The following is a 15,553-nucleotide window of genomic DNA, read 5'->3' as shown; positions in this document are numbered from 1 at the left end:
ATAAATAAATAAACAAACAAACAAACAAACAAACAAATAAATAAATGAAAATAGCGACTTCTAAGTTGGGTCCCACACATCTGGAGCTGCCCCACATGGGTCACAGAGGAGATGGGAACTGGGTCTTTGTGGTAGGGAAACAAAGAGGAAAGTAGAAGAACCAGGCCCTGAGAGGAAAGGCCTTCAACACTACGAATCACCCTGTATAGGTCTAGAGCCTTTACTGACTGTTTCTAGCATTGCTCCCTCTGACAAAACTGTGAAGGAACCAGGCAGGTCCAATATCAAAGCCAGGCAAAGACTGATGTATTCAGAGCTCGGGGGTGATAAATCAGTAAATGGTACAGGGAGAGAAGCAGATGGGATTGGGGAGGTGTGGAAGGGGTGGGGGGGTGGAAAGGGTGGAAAGGGGAGTGGTTGTGGAGGATGGGGGAGGGGTAGAAGGGGTGGAAAGAGGAGTGGAACATGGCTGGGGGAGCAGACAGTTGTCAAGGAAGAGGCAAAGAAATGAGTTCCTAAAAGAGGCTTGCCTGGGCCCAGGCCCTAAGGAATCAACACCGTCTCTCTCTTGCTTAAAAAAGAAAATGCAGTCACATATCAAACACAGCTCAAGAAAGCCACATTGTTCCACTTTCAAAGTAACAGAAAACAAAATTCCTGGACAGATTCCTTCCTCCCACCCCTGGGAGAATTGGGAGGTGAGCTGAGCCGCATTTTTATTTTCTTGAAAAGACTCTCCAGCTCCTTGGCTCCTGCTGAGTCAGGCTGCTCCCTCCCCCCCTCCCCCATCTGCCGATTGGAGGCCTTCAATCAGTCATTCAGCAACGTTGTCTACAGGTCTACAGGGAACAAAACACTGAGCCCAGGGCGCTCTTCGGGGTTAAAGCCACTCCTGGCCACTGTAACTTCCATTGAGTGGTACTGAGTTCTGCCAGAGAGTAATGTCCATCAGCTGATGTGGTTTGTGTCTAAATCCCCAGGAATTTCTAGACCGATTACATGAACTGTGGCTTTGGAGTCATATGACATGGGTTTTAATCCTCCTTTTTTTAAATGTGACCTGAAGCATTCATGCGCATGCACACTCACACTCACACACACAAGATTTGTTGTCAGAAGAAAGTAGCAGATGCCATCCTGTTCACCAGGACCTTGGTTCCAGATCTTGACTTCCACTGTGAGACCCCATCATAAATTGAAACTCTCCTAAGTCAAGAGCGCCTTTAACCTACCTAACCACCTAGCATCATAGCAGCACCCAGAGAGTAGGGGTGGCTTGTCCTCTGGTCACATGACCAGCGCTCAGTATCACTAGAGAGTGTGCACTAATATATTAAAGGCTAGTGAGATAGGTCGTCAGGTGAGGATGTTTGCTTCCAAGCCAGACGACCCGAGTCCCATCCCTAGGATCCACGTGGTAGAGTAGAGAATTAACTCCTGCAAATTGTCTTCTAACCTCCACACACATTCTGGGGCACATACACACACCAAAAAAAAAATCATTAAGTTGAACTATTGTAAGCTGGGAGTTGCCCATAGTATGATATGAAACAGCCTTTATCAAAGGACAATTGTGTCAGTACAAAGTGGCGTATATTCAGTCTTTTTAAATATTTTGCCTCATAGCTAATTCTGCAAAAGGGCACCATTGTATTCATTGTGGGTGTTTAGGAGACTGTGTATTCATTGTGGGGTGTTTAAGGGACCATGTATTCATAGTGGGGTGTTTAGGGGACCATTCATTCATGGGGAGTGTTTAGGGAACCGTGTATTCATTGTGGAGTATTTAGGGGACTGTGTATTCATTGGGGGGTGCTTAGGGGACTGTGTATTCATGGGGGGGCGCTTAGAGGACCATGTATTCATTGGGGGTTGTTTAGAAGACAGTATTCATGAGGGTGATGCTTAGGGGACTGTGTATTCATAGGGGTGTTTAGGAGACCATGTATTTATTGGGGGGGCGGGGTTAGGGGAGCATGCATAGTCCACCTCCTCATTGACTGTGGGGTCAAAAGAAACACCCATGGCTTGCTGGTTCTGGAACTGGCTCTCCTCTCAATACCTAGTCAGGTCCCAACTCCTCTGAAAGACTTGTGAACTCAGGCAAGCAGACACACACTTCCTCACTTCCTTCCCTCCAAATGCCAGGAATCCTGGAACACCAGCTTCAAGACAAGCCCTTTGTTAGACAATAAATACAGCAAGGTAAACACAGAAGCATTCCCTGTCCTCAAGTTCAACAGCGTGGGTCAAAGAAAAAAAGCAATGTCTGCACCTACAACATACATGTACCAGTAAGCCTTTGGTATCTAACAAATGATCTCCATACTTCCTGCATAAGAAAGACATGTTTATAATCGCTCCAGGTACTAGAGGTTGGTCAGGCAGCCTCTTCTAATTAATCACACTTACCCACCAGATCAGCTGAACTGAAAGGTTGAGGATAGCTTCATTCGTAGACCTGGCAGCTAGTACTGACAGGGGATGTACTGTGTCCCCTCCAGGGGCTCTCGGTCATCTGGTAGTCTACACAGGCTTCCTTATAGGGCAGGGTTCCAGGACAAGGCTAAATTGAGTGCCTCAGGTCTGGGACCTGAACGCCACACTTTGCCACCGCATTCTATTGGTCCAAGCAAGTCATAGTCCATGTCTTGACCCGTCTCTCTGACACACATTTGAGTCCAGCAGGTAAGGCTTACAGGTCAGCTCAGAATGAGGTGTGTGTGGGTCAGCCTATAGGCAAGCCAGGTCAACCCTAACTGCCCAATTATTTTTTATTTATGTGTATGCAAGTATGTCCGTGCATATGAGTGCAGGTGCCCTCAGAGACAAGAGGTCTTGGATCCCCCCAGAGCTGGAATGGCAGGTCCCCTAAAAGAGCAGTGGACGCTCTTAACTGCTGAGCTATCTCTCCATCACCAGTTAATGAGATTTTAGCTCAAACTAGAGGAAACTGAACTGGGAGCCATTAGAAGAAGCCCTCCATTGATTCACAGTAGGTCAGGTAGTGTGAGAATTGAATCCGTGTATCATAAGGCCAGTTTTCCTGTGAAGAAATACAGAACAAGAAGTGTCTTGTCCAAGGGCTCATACACAGCAAGCTTGCGACAGAGCCAGGGGTGACCTGGGTCCCCATGAAGGAGCCTGAGGTTGGGAGTGGGCTGGCCCAGGGCAGCTGGACGAACATGTTCAGCAGGGGTGCCTCTTCCTGTCCCGTATCTACCACACACTTAGCAAATGAGCCCTTCCAGCCTTTCCAGGGGGCCTCCATCACCATCTCATTAGATCCTAACAAGGTTGTTCTCGTTTACAGAAAAGAAACTGAAGCCCAAAGAGGGCAGCTGACCCACATCCGGCCCCCAGATGACTTACCTGAGATCCGTCTGCCTGATGCCAAAGGCTGAACCTCTCTCCAAACAACAGAGCTGAACTTGACCCAGCCCCTCCCACCCCCACTCCACCCCCCCCCTCCCCGCTCAGGATAACAAGCAGCTTGAGACCTCAGGATGAAGCCCATTGCCTGGGGAACAACTTGAGAAGCCTGCCGGTTAATACCACCGTAGGGTTCACTGAGGAGGGAAGACCCACCTCAGCTGTGGGAGGTACTATTCCACAGACTGGGAACCAACAAAAGGGAGAAAGGGAACCGAGGGTCAATATCCACCATTGTCTGCTCCTTTTTTGGTTTGTGTTTTTCGAGACAGGGTTTCTCTGTACAATAGTCCTGCCTGTCCTGGAACTCGCTCTGTAGACCAGGCTGGCCCCAAACTCACTGAGATCCGCCTGCCTCTGCCTCCCAAGTGCTGGGATTAAAGGTGTGCACCACCACCGCCTGGCTTGTCTGCTCCTTTATTTTAGGGGTGACACATTTCCATATGTGCACGTGCAAAGGCCAGAGAATGACATCTGGGGTCTTCTTCTATTGCCGACCACATTATTCTCTCCCGTTGGCCTGAAGCTCGCCATTTTGGGTGGCAGGCCAGCCAGTGAACACCCAGGGCTCATTTGTCCTCACCCTCCAATGCTGGGGTTGTAGACGCGTGCAGTCATGCCCAGCTTCTGCGTGGGTGCTGAGGACTCAAACTCAGGCCCTCACACTTGACGGCAAGCACTCTTACCCATCAAGGCGTTTCCTCAGCCCTTCTCCTCTGCTTCTTGGCTGCAGATGCAATGTCACCAGCTGCTTGGGGCCCCTGCCCCGTGCCTCCCCCACTGTGACACCTCATCCTGGTCATCAACCTGACACACCTGGGAAAGGCAACTTCAATGGAAGAGTCACCCCCATCCCATTGGCTTGTGACTGAGGCACTTGTTTTGCTTAACGGTTGATGTGGGAGAGCCCAGCCCACTGTGGGCAGTACCATCCCTAGGCAGGGGGGCCTGGGCTATGTAAGATAGCTGAGTCTGGAAGCAAGCCAACACAAGCTCCCTCCCTGAGTTCCTGCCTTGACTTCCTTCGATGGCGGCTTGCAACCTGTAAGATGAAATATATGCTTTTCTCCCCAGGTTGCTTTTGGTCAAGATGTTTACCATAACAACAGAGGTCAAACTTGAACTCTCACTATGGTAGACTATACCCTTGAACCGTAATCCCGAATAACCCCTTCCTCCCCTAAGCTGCCTTGGTCAGGTATTGTGTTGCAGGAATGCAGTAAGTACCTACTACCTAGGAAAGGCAACAGGACCAGGGTCCCCTGGAGCCACCTCTGTGGAGAGACTCTGAGCGATGCCCTGATCTGTATCTCTGCTGTCTTGGTGGACAGAAAATCCAAAGCAAACCTAGCCTCTCAGCACCATCAGGCTGGTCAGTCACACACAGAGCCACCGGGTGGCATTCAGAGAGCTCGTTTATTTACAAAGCGCTTTACAAACATTACCTTACACCTCCCCACAGCCCCCTGTGAGGTAGGTCAGTAGTCATATCTACAGTTTACAGATGGGGAAATTGAGGCACGAAATGGGGGTGTGGCCTACCCCATTATAAAGAGAACTTCCATCTCCCATCAAAAAAATAACAACAAAAAAGTACTGGTCCTCCATCCCATAGCACCCTCTTTCTCCAAACTCTAGGAGCTGTCACCAGCCCTGTTCTCTCCTGCCTCAACCCAGCGGCAGTCTCACCAAGAGCCACAGGGACCTCAACCCTGGGGGCTGTGATTCAGCCTTGTGGATTGTCACAGGCCCACGCTGAGCAGGACTGAGCCATGGAGGCCTGAAGGCTAGGGAGGAGGGGGCTGAGATGATATTCTGCATATACCGGGTCAGGCAGGGATGGAGTCCAGGAGGGAGGCCCAGGTCCTGTCGCAGGAAGCTCAGAAGCAGAAGCAGGGAAGTCTGGCGAGCAAAGCACCCCTGGGGCCGCAGGGGCAGTGGGATGGGGAACAGAGCTGCAGGATGGTCAGACAGGAAAGAGCCCCTGCTTCAGGATTCTCGGGGGCCAAGCCAGATGGGACGACTCAGCCCCTGCCCAGCCCCAGCGAGCCTTCACCATGTGCACAAGGGAGCACGCTGGGGGGCAAACCTTGGACACTCTCTGCAGGCCCCCATTCGTTTCTTGCCAAGGACCGGAATGGAGTGGAGAGGCCTGGCCTGGGGTGCCCAGTACTGGTTGTTCTGGCCAGTGTCATTGTCTCAAGCTTCTCCACACGGGTCTACCGGGCTCTGGAGCTGGGGCTGGCTGTGGTCTTGCAAAGCTCCTCCTCGGCCCCAGCCTGCCCATGGGGACCACCAAGACAATGCAGCATCCACTCCAGTGTTCTCCCTGTGGAATTATGGCTGAGCAAAGTTGGGGCCACAGGCCCTCCTCACCAGTCTGTGATGATGGGCCACGCCCTGGGTGATCAGTGGGTGCCCCAGGCCAGGTGCCTGCTATCTCAACTCGAGAGCCTCCAGGTACTCCAGGGCCACGTCTTAGCAGAAGTGGTATTGATCCTGGGGAAAGAGGGCACCTTGAGCTCTGACCACCCTCCGGCGAAAGAGAAAGGAGGACGATAGTCTAACACCCCAGGACTAGAATGGAGGCCCAAAGCTGGGGACCAGACAGGAGTGTGTAGTTGCTGAGGAACTGGGTGGAGCTTGGATGGGGAGCTGAGGTGACTGTGCTTGGGACATGGCTCCTCACCATGGTCTCCACCATATTGGGCTTGTAGTTCCGAAGTGTTTTGGCAGCAAAGAAAACATCCACCAGGCTGTGACAGCGGATCATCTCCAAGACCGTGGCACAGGCACAGAAGGTGCCACTGCGGCCACCCCCGTTTCTAAAGGAAACAAAAAACGGTTCAGGGTGGGACCTGGGAACCCAAGGTTGAGGGACAGAGCGAGGCAATCAAAAGGCAGAAGCAAGGTTAGAGAGGCCAAAGGGGAGGGTAACACCAAAGAGTCATGGAGGGTGGACTAGGAGGGATGAGAAATGGAGCTCAGAAGCCAGCCCAAGGACCAGAAGGCTAAAAAGATAGTTCAGGGCTGAGAATGGTACCAAAAGCAGCCGTCACGTGAGCAGATATCCTCAGAAAGATTCGGCCTGTAGACTAGAGAAAAGATCCAGAGAGCTTCAAGAGAAAGTGACAAAGAAGGGAAGGAAGCCCAGAGGCAAACAAGCCCTGGAGCAAGATGGGAAGACCAGCCAGGACCAGCAATGGAGACACAGTCAAACCCAGGCGCCAAGTTCATCCTGTGGCCACCAGGGATCCTCTCCTCCTTTTGTCCCTGTTGCTGTGACCCAACATGAGCCTTCTGGGAAATGGGAGACTAACCACCCTTGGCCTCCTGCTGCTACAGGAGTCTCTCACTAGAACCAAAGGCAAGCCTTCAGAGGACGGGACCCAAGCTGCCACAGGGAGGCTCACAAAGTGGCAAGAACCATGGAAAGAAGGGACTGTACCCAGACATGCATGAGAACATGCATTCCTGAACAGAGGTCCATATGAATGAATGGGATATTTACTGGAGTAAAAAGTCCTGCAGGTGTGCATGAACAAACAAAGACCAGAATCCCACTGTCATAACCAGCATGCTATATGGAGCTAACAGGATGGCTCAGTGGGTAAGGGTGCTTGCCACCAAGACTGATGGCCTGAGTTCAGCCCCCAGGACCTTCATGGTGGAGAAGAGTGGGCTCCTGCAAGTTGTCCTCTGACCTCCATACACACACTGTCACACATAAACACACGCCTGAGCACACGTGCATGCCTGAACACACATTAAATAATGGTAATTTTGAAAAGGTTTTAAAGCATGCTATGTGGAACCAGCGAGATGCCTCAGTGGGTAAAGGCCCTTGCCATGAAAGCCTGGTGGCCTGGGTTTGAGCCCCAGAGCCCAAGTAAAGGTAGAAACTGAGAACCGGCTCCACAAAGTTGCCCTCTGACCTCCAGACATGAGCTGTGCTGTGTGCATACCCACCCATCACACACACATGCACATATAAGTGAAAAACAAAATTTAAGTCTGCTGTAATCTCACGGGGTGAGGAATCCTGATGAGACTCTCATTAAACTTGCTAACCAGAGAGTCCCGGCCACAGCCCCTGGAGGGTGGACTCCGTGTGCTAGGCCTGAGAGCCCCTGTCAGTCTCTAGCCCCTCACCCACCCCCTCATCCGGGAGCACTCACAGACAATGCACCACGGTGCGCCCATCCCCACTCTCCGCCTGCCACTTGTCCACCTCAGCCAACAGGTGCAGGAAGGCCTTCCTGGAGTCAGGCGTGTCCCGGTAAGCAGACCAGCGCAGGAACTGGAAGTGCCGTACCAGCAGGTGACCCTCCTGCAGCTGGGGGCACAGCAGTCAGGCAAAGAAACATGAGCATGAATGAGCCCTGGCCGCCACCCAGACTCTCACCCTTGGGTTCCACGGGATACTCACCCGAGAAGTGTTCTGCACCCGGAACACTCGGGCCACCAAATCCTCATTTGCTGTGCCAGACACAAACTCCACCTCCATGAGGCCATACTGCTGCCGGCCTGGCTCTGGCCAGTACTGCAGGCAGGGCTGGGACACAGAGAGCAAGCTGAGTGGAGCAGAACCAGTCCCCACCCCAGTGCTAGCTCTGGGGATTCCACCATGGCTCAGTGCCCGGCGCTAGCTTCCCCCAAGGCACATCTATCTCTCCACCGCTCACCCATCAGAACACAAGGACACCTGCCCAGAGCACTGGCCCATCCAGAGTGGTCACAGCAACTTCATAAAGAGTGCCGTGTCCCCATGGCTATGTGGATGAAAACTTCTGCTCTAACATGCTAGCTACATCCTGCATGCGTGTGTGCGTGGACTCCTGCATCACGCTGCCTTACCCCGAGAAGAGGCAGAAATAACCCACCCATCCCAAACCAACAATGCCTCCTCCTCACCATCTCCGAGCCCAGCTCCAGCTCAGGGACAGGGTGGCCCTGATGCTAGGACATGGCTTCATTCCCGCACCTCCCCTGTAGCCCACACTAGAGACAGGCGAGGGGCAGAGGGGACCCTCTGGGACACACACAGGCACACATGTACTGTGGCATAAACAGGTAACACAGCTACCCTGAGTCAAAGAGAAAGCAGGAGGCTTGAATTTGCTTTACCTCAGAGGCCCCAGGGGAGGCAGTTTAGGGGTGCTACTGCAAGAGCAGAAACTGAGTGGAACACCCCACGGTGGGGGAGCAGAGCACTGTCACCTCCCACTATGTGACCCTGGAGAAAGCACCTCCTCTCTGTGGGCCTTAATTCCTTTTCTGCCCTGAAGCCTCCATCCAGAGGCCACTGTCAGTGGTAAACGAGACCAAGTGTGCACGACAGTCCTTGGCTTACGGCAGATGCTCACTAAAGAGGAGAGAGTTGATCCAGTCTGAAACGCTTGTTTGTAGATTAGGAAACCAAGGCCCTGGGAGGGGGTGTGACTCTTCTAACGCCACAGAGCAAACTGACAGCAGAGGTGGACTCCTGCTCTCCACTTTGGGAACAGTGGCTATACGTGCCCTGCGACCCCGGCCAGCCTCACCCAGGCGGAGTTGGACTGGTTGAGCTGGTTGAGCATGACGATGGAGGTGCAGCCATAGTCGTAGACCAGTCGCCAGAAGTCCGGTGTGGTACTCTGCAGTGGGTGCAGGGTCACGATGAAGGCTGCGCTCCGTGTGTAGCTCTGCGGGGGACACGGCACTCAGCGGGGGGGAGGGCCTCTGATGGCTCTAACCAGCTGTCCCCTTCCCTCAGACGTTCTCCCCCCCCCCCCCCCCCCCGTTTTCTGCAGCATTTGATATCCATCTGTCTGTCTCCTGTACTTCTCACTCAATCGGCTTTGAGAGGGGAGAGGTACAGGACTGATACTTAGAGACACTTCCTTCTCAGGGGATATCATCCCCAGTCCCCCAAGACACAGCACAGCACCCATGTCTTTTTCTGTTTGCAATGCCCAGTAAGTAAAGAGGGTGAAGTCCCTTGGGTCAGGGACAGGCAATGCATCTGCTAAACGGTTCCTGTGCCCTCAGGCCACAATTAGATAAGGACCAGGGGTCAGATCACTACTCCAGGCCAGGTCCTGGAGTTGGGTACAGTCCCATGCCCTCAGAATAGACTCCTCTAGCTCTAAATATCAGGTATCAAGTCCTGACCTCAAATCCTTAGTGATCCCCAGTCAAAGTCACCCTGTCCCAGGCTCTGCTGGGGTTGATCCTCGAGACAACCCTGCCTGAACTTCACCCCCACGGATCTGCACTAAAGTTGACCAAAACACCAGAAAGGGGGCACTGAATGCCCACAGTCGAAGACTGTTTCCATGGGCCTGTCTCACTGAATGGGCACTGAAGGGGGCTGCCCCTCTACCCGAGCCCTAGACTCTGCTCCACTGACTCCCAAGCCCCACCAGGGTGGGATTTCCAGACCCACTGCAGCCTTGGACTCTCACGTCAGTCAAGGCCGCGTTGATATAGTTGTTGGGGTCCCCATCAGTGGAGATGAGGAAGGGCAGGCAGCGGTCTGGCGGCAGCACATCCATGCTGCGGTTTTTGTCTCGGTTCCGGGGCAGCAGGGCGATGCTGCAGTCCTCCACGTCCAGGGGCGGCGTGACCGAGTTCAGGGTCTGCGGAGACGGAAGCGAGGACAGAGCATGGCCAGGGCTTTCAGGGTCTCCTCACAACTCCACGAAGAATCTTAGGCTAGATAACTAACTCTGTGTTGTGAATGGAGAAACTGAGGCCCAGAGAGAGAGAGAAGTTAGGGAACCAAGCTGCCTATCACCAGGCCACCGAGGGCTTAGACTGAGCTTTGGGACGAGCATCTGTCACCCTGAGCCAGTGTGGTCTTGGGTAAGTGACTTACTTTTCTCCATGTGTAAAATGGGAAAATGATGTGCCTTTTTCTTGGGGCATCAGGAGATCTCCAAAATGAGATCATGCCAGGCATTGAGCCTGGTGGACCCAGGGCTCGGTGTGTGGCAGGCTCAGGGAAGATCAGCATTATTTTGTCAGTGCTTTCAAAGATGCAAGCCTGAACCCCATCTCTTCCTAGAGCCAACCCAGGATATGAGGCAGAAGCCTTGGTCACAGACGTCTAGACAGAATGTAGTCCTGAGCACCTAGCACGGGTCCTAGCCAGGGCTATGCTATCTCTACACCCCGCCTCCAGGTTTCATGTACCAGAGTCTCCGTTTCTCTCTTACTCTTGGGGATTCCTCCCAGGACCCCCAAAGCTGACACCCCTCCCCGGGAATCACTAGTCACATTTCCAGGTCACCCTAAGCTGGCTCCAGAACTCTACAATTGTCAGGAGCCATATGACTGAGGGATAGGAACTCTGAACGGAGGGAACCCCTGGGTCTCTGACACCCAGAGATCAGCAGATTCGTCTGGAGAGAAGCCTGCAGCATGGTGAGCCTGGCCCCACCCAAAACAGAGCGCCAGAGCCCGGGTCTAGCATGGGTCTAGCATGAGGATCCGAGTTTAATCCCAGAACTTGTATTTTAAAAATAATAATAATAATAACAACAATAATAAGCTAAATATGGTGGCACAAACTGTTATCCCAGTAATGGGAGGAGACAGGCAGATCCCCTAGACCGCCAGGACTTGCTGGCTGGCCAGCCTGGGTTATTTGGTAAGTCACATACCTTTGAAAGACATTATCTCAAAAACAAAAAAGAGGCAGATAATACCTATTGTTGCCCTCAGTCACCACCACCCCCAGCACACAGTTCTGAGCTGGTGGCGTACACCTATAATTACAACACTGGGGAGGTAAAGGCAGAAGTATCAGGAACTCAAGGTCATCCCCGCAGACACCACAAGTTCAGGACCAGCCTGGGCTACATAAAAACGTCTCAAAAACAAAAAACAAACAAAAACAGCAGAACCAAAGATGGGCAGAGACCAAATGTAGCATTAACACTTGAGTCTCTGGAACGAGCTATGTCGAGCTATGGCTAATGGCGCCTGCTGGGGCCTCTGAGCTAGCTTCCTTAGGACACCGGGAAAATCCTGACGGCCACGCACCTGCAGGGCGACGGGAATTTCCTTTCTTTCCTAGGTGGCAAGAGAGCTTAGAGAGGTGAGGTGACTTGCCCAGGCTCCTCACAGCTCCTCAAGGTAAACCAAGATCTGAATCCACATTTATCTGACTCCAAAACTCTGGGATCACAGCTGCTCTAACTCATGTCCTTCATTGTCTCCAAGTCCCTTTCAGTCACCTGACTCTGTCCCTCCATGACTGACCCTTGATAGCTACAGCACTAAGGACTTCCCAGTGTGTGCACACACACACACACACACACACACACACACACACACACACACCAATCCTCTATATACACCCACACACCCCACATCTACATACACACACCTCACATCTATGCACACACCCAACTCCTACGCACACATACCCACTCCTATATACACACTCAGACACCCATACCGGCACACAAATACACACATACATATTCATATACCTCATATACCTCACATCTATACATATACATATTCTCACACACTGCTCTTACCCACAAACACACCCAAACCCCACTCCTATACACACACATACCTAACTCTTCTACAACATTCATTCATCCCCATATATGTGTGTGTGTGTGCCCTGTATACACATACCCAATTTTACACACACACCTCACACTTATACACATACTCACACACCCCATGTCTACATATGTCCCCCACCTGGAATTCCTCCCGTAGCTGGGAGGAATTGCTCTGAGGGTCAATCCGGATCATCTCCCTGTAGGTGGCCTTGAACTCGTTGACAGGGATGGTGGTCTCCCCACACAGGCAGGCCTCCAGGATTGCATCATGGATGAAGATGTATTGTTCCTGGGACAAGAGATGAGAATGGAGGAATGAGGAGGGGACTGGAAGCTGAGCTCTACCGAGGATGAAGGAGAAACAAGGCCACGGCTGAGGCCGGGGTGCCCAGTTGATCATATCAACTGATCACCTCAGCTCATCTCTACTGCATCCTGGGAATATTCCCAGCCGACCATCTGAGTGGTGAGAGATAGTCCAAGGTCCCAGATCTAGTGAGGACACAAACCCTGGTACATGTGACTTCAGAGCCCGCCACCATCACACCATGAAGTGAGGTTTGGAGACCTACGAGCCTCCCCACCACCACCACCACCACTGCCATGTTTGAGATGGTCCCAGGAGAGAAGAGTCTAGGATGTCCTGAAGACATGTTACTACAGTCTGAGCTCCATGACAGAGACCCTGAGACCTAGATGGAGGGGAGAGGTCGGGGACAGGGCTGGTCTGAACCTCAGTCTGGATCATGTTGACCCGCCGGGAACAGAGGGTCTTCACGCAGTTGTAAATGTCCACGACGCCCTCACACTCGGCCATGTCCAGCATCACGTCCAGGACGATGTAGCAGCCTGTGCGGCCAGTGCCTGCACTGAGGGGAAGAGAAGGCCAGCGCCACGTAAGGGAGAAGAAAAGAAGGGGAGACCAGGGTATCTGCAAGAGTTATAAAACTTAGGGGTTAGGAACACTCCAAAAAGGAGGGGCTGTGGAGCTAGAGTTCCATATAATGCGGCAGGGGACACAGCTGGGAGCATAGAGCAAGATCTGGGGGAGGAAAGGACAGAAAGAGGATGGGAGAAGAACGTGGAAGTGAGACTGGGTCAACTTCACAGACAAAACTCGGGAAGGGTTGGAGGTGATGCTCAGAGTTCCATCTAAGAACACACATTCCCCTTGCATATCCCAGGTTCCTGCATAAGCTTCAAAACCCCCCACACTCATACCCAGCCACATCCTCAGTGGAGCTTCCAACATTTCTAGACACATGGCTTTCTTCCAAAGTCTCAGAGCAATATGGCTAGCTTCTGTTAAAACACGTGTGATGTGGTCCCTATTTACGTGGCAGCTCCCTAACTCCACCTGGAGCGCAGCAAGCGCAGGGCTGGGTTGGATTTATCACAAGGAACAGTGTTGATGGGGAGGCAGGTTGGGAAGGATGCCCCAGGATTCCAGCTTTGAAGACGGCATCATCAAAGCATTAGTGAGAGCTACACAGCTCAAATCACACAAGTACTTTGGGAGACCTGGGCGGCATCCGCTAGGGCTGAATGGTCACAGACCGCAGTTCTGCCTCTAAACACGGCCCACAGCGAGGTGTGTGCATTTCCTATCAAAGAGCCACACCTCAGAACAGCTGTTCTCAACCTGTGAGTCGCAACCCCTTGGGGTCACATATCAGATATTTATATTACGATTCATAACAGCAGCAAAATTGCAGTTATGAAGCAGCAACATAACAATTTTATGGCTGGGGGTCATGGCAACATGTGGAATGGTATTAAAGGGTCGGAGCATTAGGAAGGTTGAGAACCACTGTGTTAGAACAACCTTAGTGCTGCATTTGATTTTAACAGCACTGTTTCTGGTGAAAACCAGCGAAATCCCTAGCACCAGGAGGTGGACAGATACACAGGGAGGGGTTTGTACACCCGAGAAAGTGATGCTGTGTGGGCGGACCTCTCACACTAAGGTGAAAAGAAAAGTCACACAGCAGAGAGTTCACACTAGGGGACTTACTTTACACAATGTTCAGATCTATGAAAGGCTTCCTACAAGGGAGAAGTCAGATCGCCATTCCTCTGGGAACATTCCAGAACGTGTGTGTGTGTGTACAGTGGGGGATTAATACATGTTCAAGCATGTCAGAGGTCAACATCAGGTGTCACTCCGCAGGAGTACTACACATGTCCTTGTGAGCCAGGGTCTCCCACTGGGCCCTGGGGCTTGCTAGTTAGGGCAGATTAGCTAGTGAGAGACAGGTACTTTCCTATCTCTGTCTCCCGAGACCGGGATTACAAGCACTTGCCTCCACACCCAGCTTTTTGCACAGGTGCTGGGGATCAAACTCAGGTCCTCGGGATCACGTAGCAAACACTTCAGTCATCTGTCTCCCACCCCCACACTCTGTTATTCATTCTGAGAAGACTGAGCTCGAGGTTCAGTTAGTAAAGCCATCAGTTGCAGGCACACTGTTGGCGATATAAATTACACTTTCCGTGACAGACTTTTCTGTATCAGTTGGAATTCATTCTCAGATACTATCTTAATGAGCTCTGAAGAGAGACAGACAGAGAAAGGAAGGAAGGAAGGAAGGAAGGAAGGAAGGAAGGAAGGAAGGAAGGAAGGAAGGAAGGAAGGACGAACAGATTCTAGCCAGGAGGCTGTAGGGCAAGGGAAATCGGCCATGTGGCGTTTGGTGAGCTGGTGAGAATTCCCGCAAAGGAGCCAAGATAAGCCATAGGGCTTGCAGGTTCCAGCACTCCTCATTTCTGGTAAAGGGGTTCTGTGTGGTGCCAACCTCAGAGCCAAATCTCTCAGGATCTTGGGTGAGTCATTCTTTTCTATCCTCTATCTCCAAGCAAGCTGAACCCAAGTCTGGTTCTCTTTAGGGACCTTGAACCTGCCCAGTCCAGCCCAGCTCCCCACACCCTGGCCGCTCTCCTTGGGATCCCCAGTGCTCCCACCTGCAGTGGATGACAATGGGGCCAGCATCCGGGGGAGTGGAAGCCTTCACTCGCCGAATGAAGGCCAGTAGCCCCGTGGCATGGTAGGGGACGCCGTGCTCTGGCCACGCTGTGAAATGGAACTGGCGGACCTCGTGCCGGGTTGAGTAGCCTCTCTGTGGGAACCACAGTGGTGAGAGTCAGTGCCAGCAGCACCCACTGGACACCTGCTGTGTGCCAGGCTCTGCTCATTCCTCCTTGGCAAGGCAAGTATCCACATCCATTGTACAGGTGAGGAGGACCTGAAGGCCCGGGGCGGACCATCCCCTCTGCCGAGGCTGACTAGGGACACATTTTGGGGTGGACCATCCCCTCTGCCGAGGCTGACTAGGGACACGCTCAGGGTCTGGACTGAGTTCGCCAGATCCTAAAGCTACGCTGTCCGGCATCCACCTCGTCCCTGGGCTGCCATGTCAGCAGAAGAGCACTGTGACTCAGGAGTCCTCCCCCCTCAGCCATCTTGCCAGCCCTCCTCTGAGGATTTTACTAAGTAATTACATGTCAACCTAGATCCTGATACACAAGGAAACCCTCTGACCCTTGCTTTTCTCATC

At 52.4% G+C, this 15,553-nt stretch overlaps 1 protein-coding gene across 1 annotated transcript in view; it reads right to left on the bottom strand.

The window, feature by feature from the left end:
* Positions 1 to 4,829: 4,829 nt before the first annotated feature.
* The window catches only part of Ptpru (protein tyrosine phosphatase receptor type U), a 73,944-nt gene continuing 63,220 nt past the window's right edge, over positions 4,830 to 15,553 (bottom strand). The window contains 9 exon segments of the mRNA XM_050151015.1: positions 4,830 to 5,931; positions 6,122 to 6,257; positions 7,611 to 7,768; positions 7,862 to 7,987; positions 8,976 to 9,116; positions 9,879 to 10,052; positions 12,139 to 12,288; positions 12,733 to 12,868; positions 14,961 to 15,115. Coding sequence (XP_050006972.1) covers positions 5,911 to 5,931; positions 6,122 to 6,257; positions 7,611 to 7,768; positions 7,862 to 7,987; positions 8,976 to 9,116; positions 9,879 to 10,052; positions 12,139 to 12,288; positions 12,733 to 12,868; positions 14,961 to 15,115 — 1,197 coding nt within the window. The 3' untranslated portion in view covers positions 4,830 to 5,910.

The sequence above is a fragment of the Alexandromys fortis genome, unplaced genomic scaffold (assembly GCF_014885135.2).
Source record: "Alexandromys fortis isolate MF-2015 unplaced genomic scaffold, M_Fortis_MF-2015_v1.1 scaffold_26, whole genome shotgun sequence".
Taxonomy (NCBI): Eukaryota; Metazoa; Chordata; class Mammalia; order Rodentia; family Cricetidae; genus Alexandromys; species Alexandromys fortis.
Note: the sequence above shows the minus strand (reverse complement) of the source record. Positions and strands in the feature narration are given on the sequence as shown.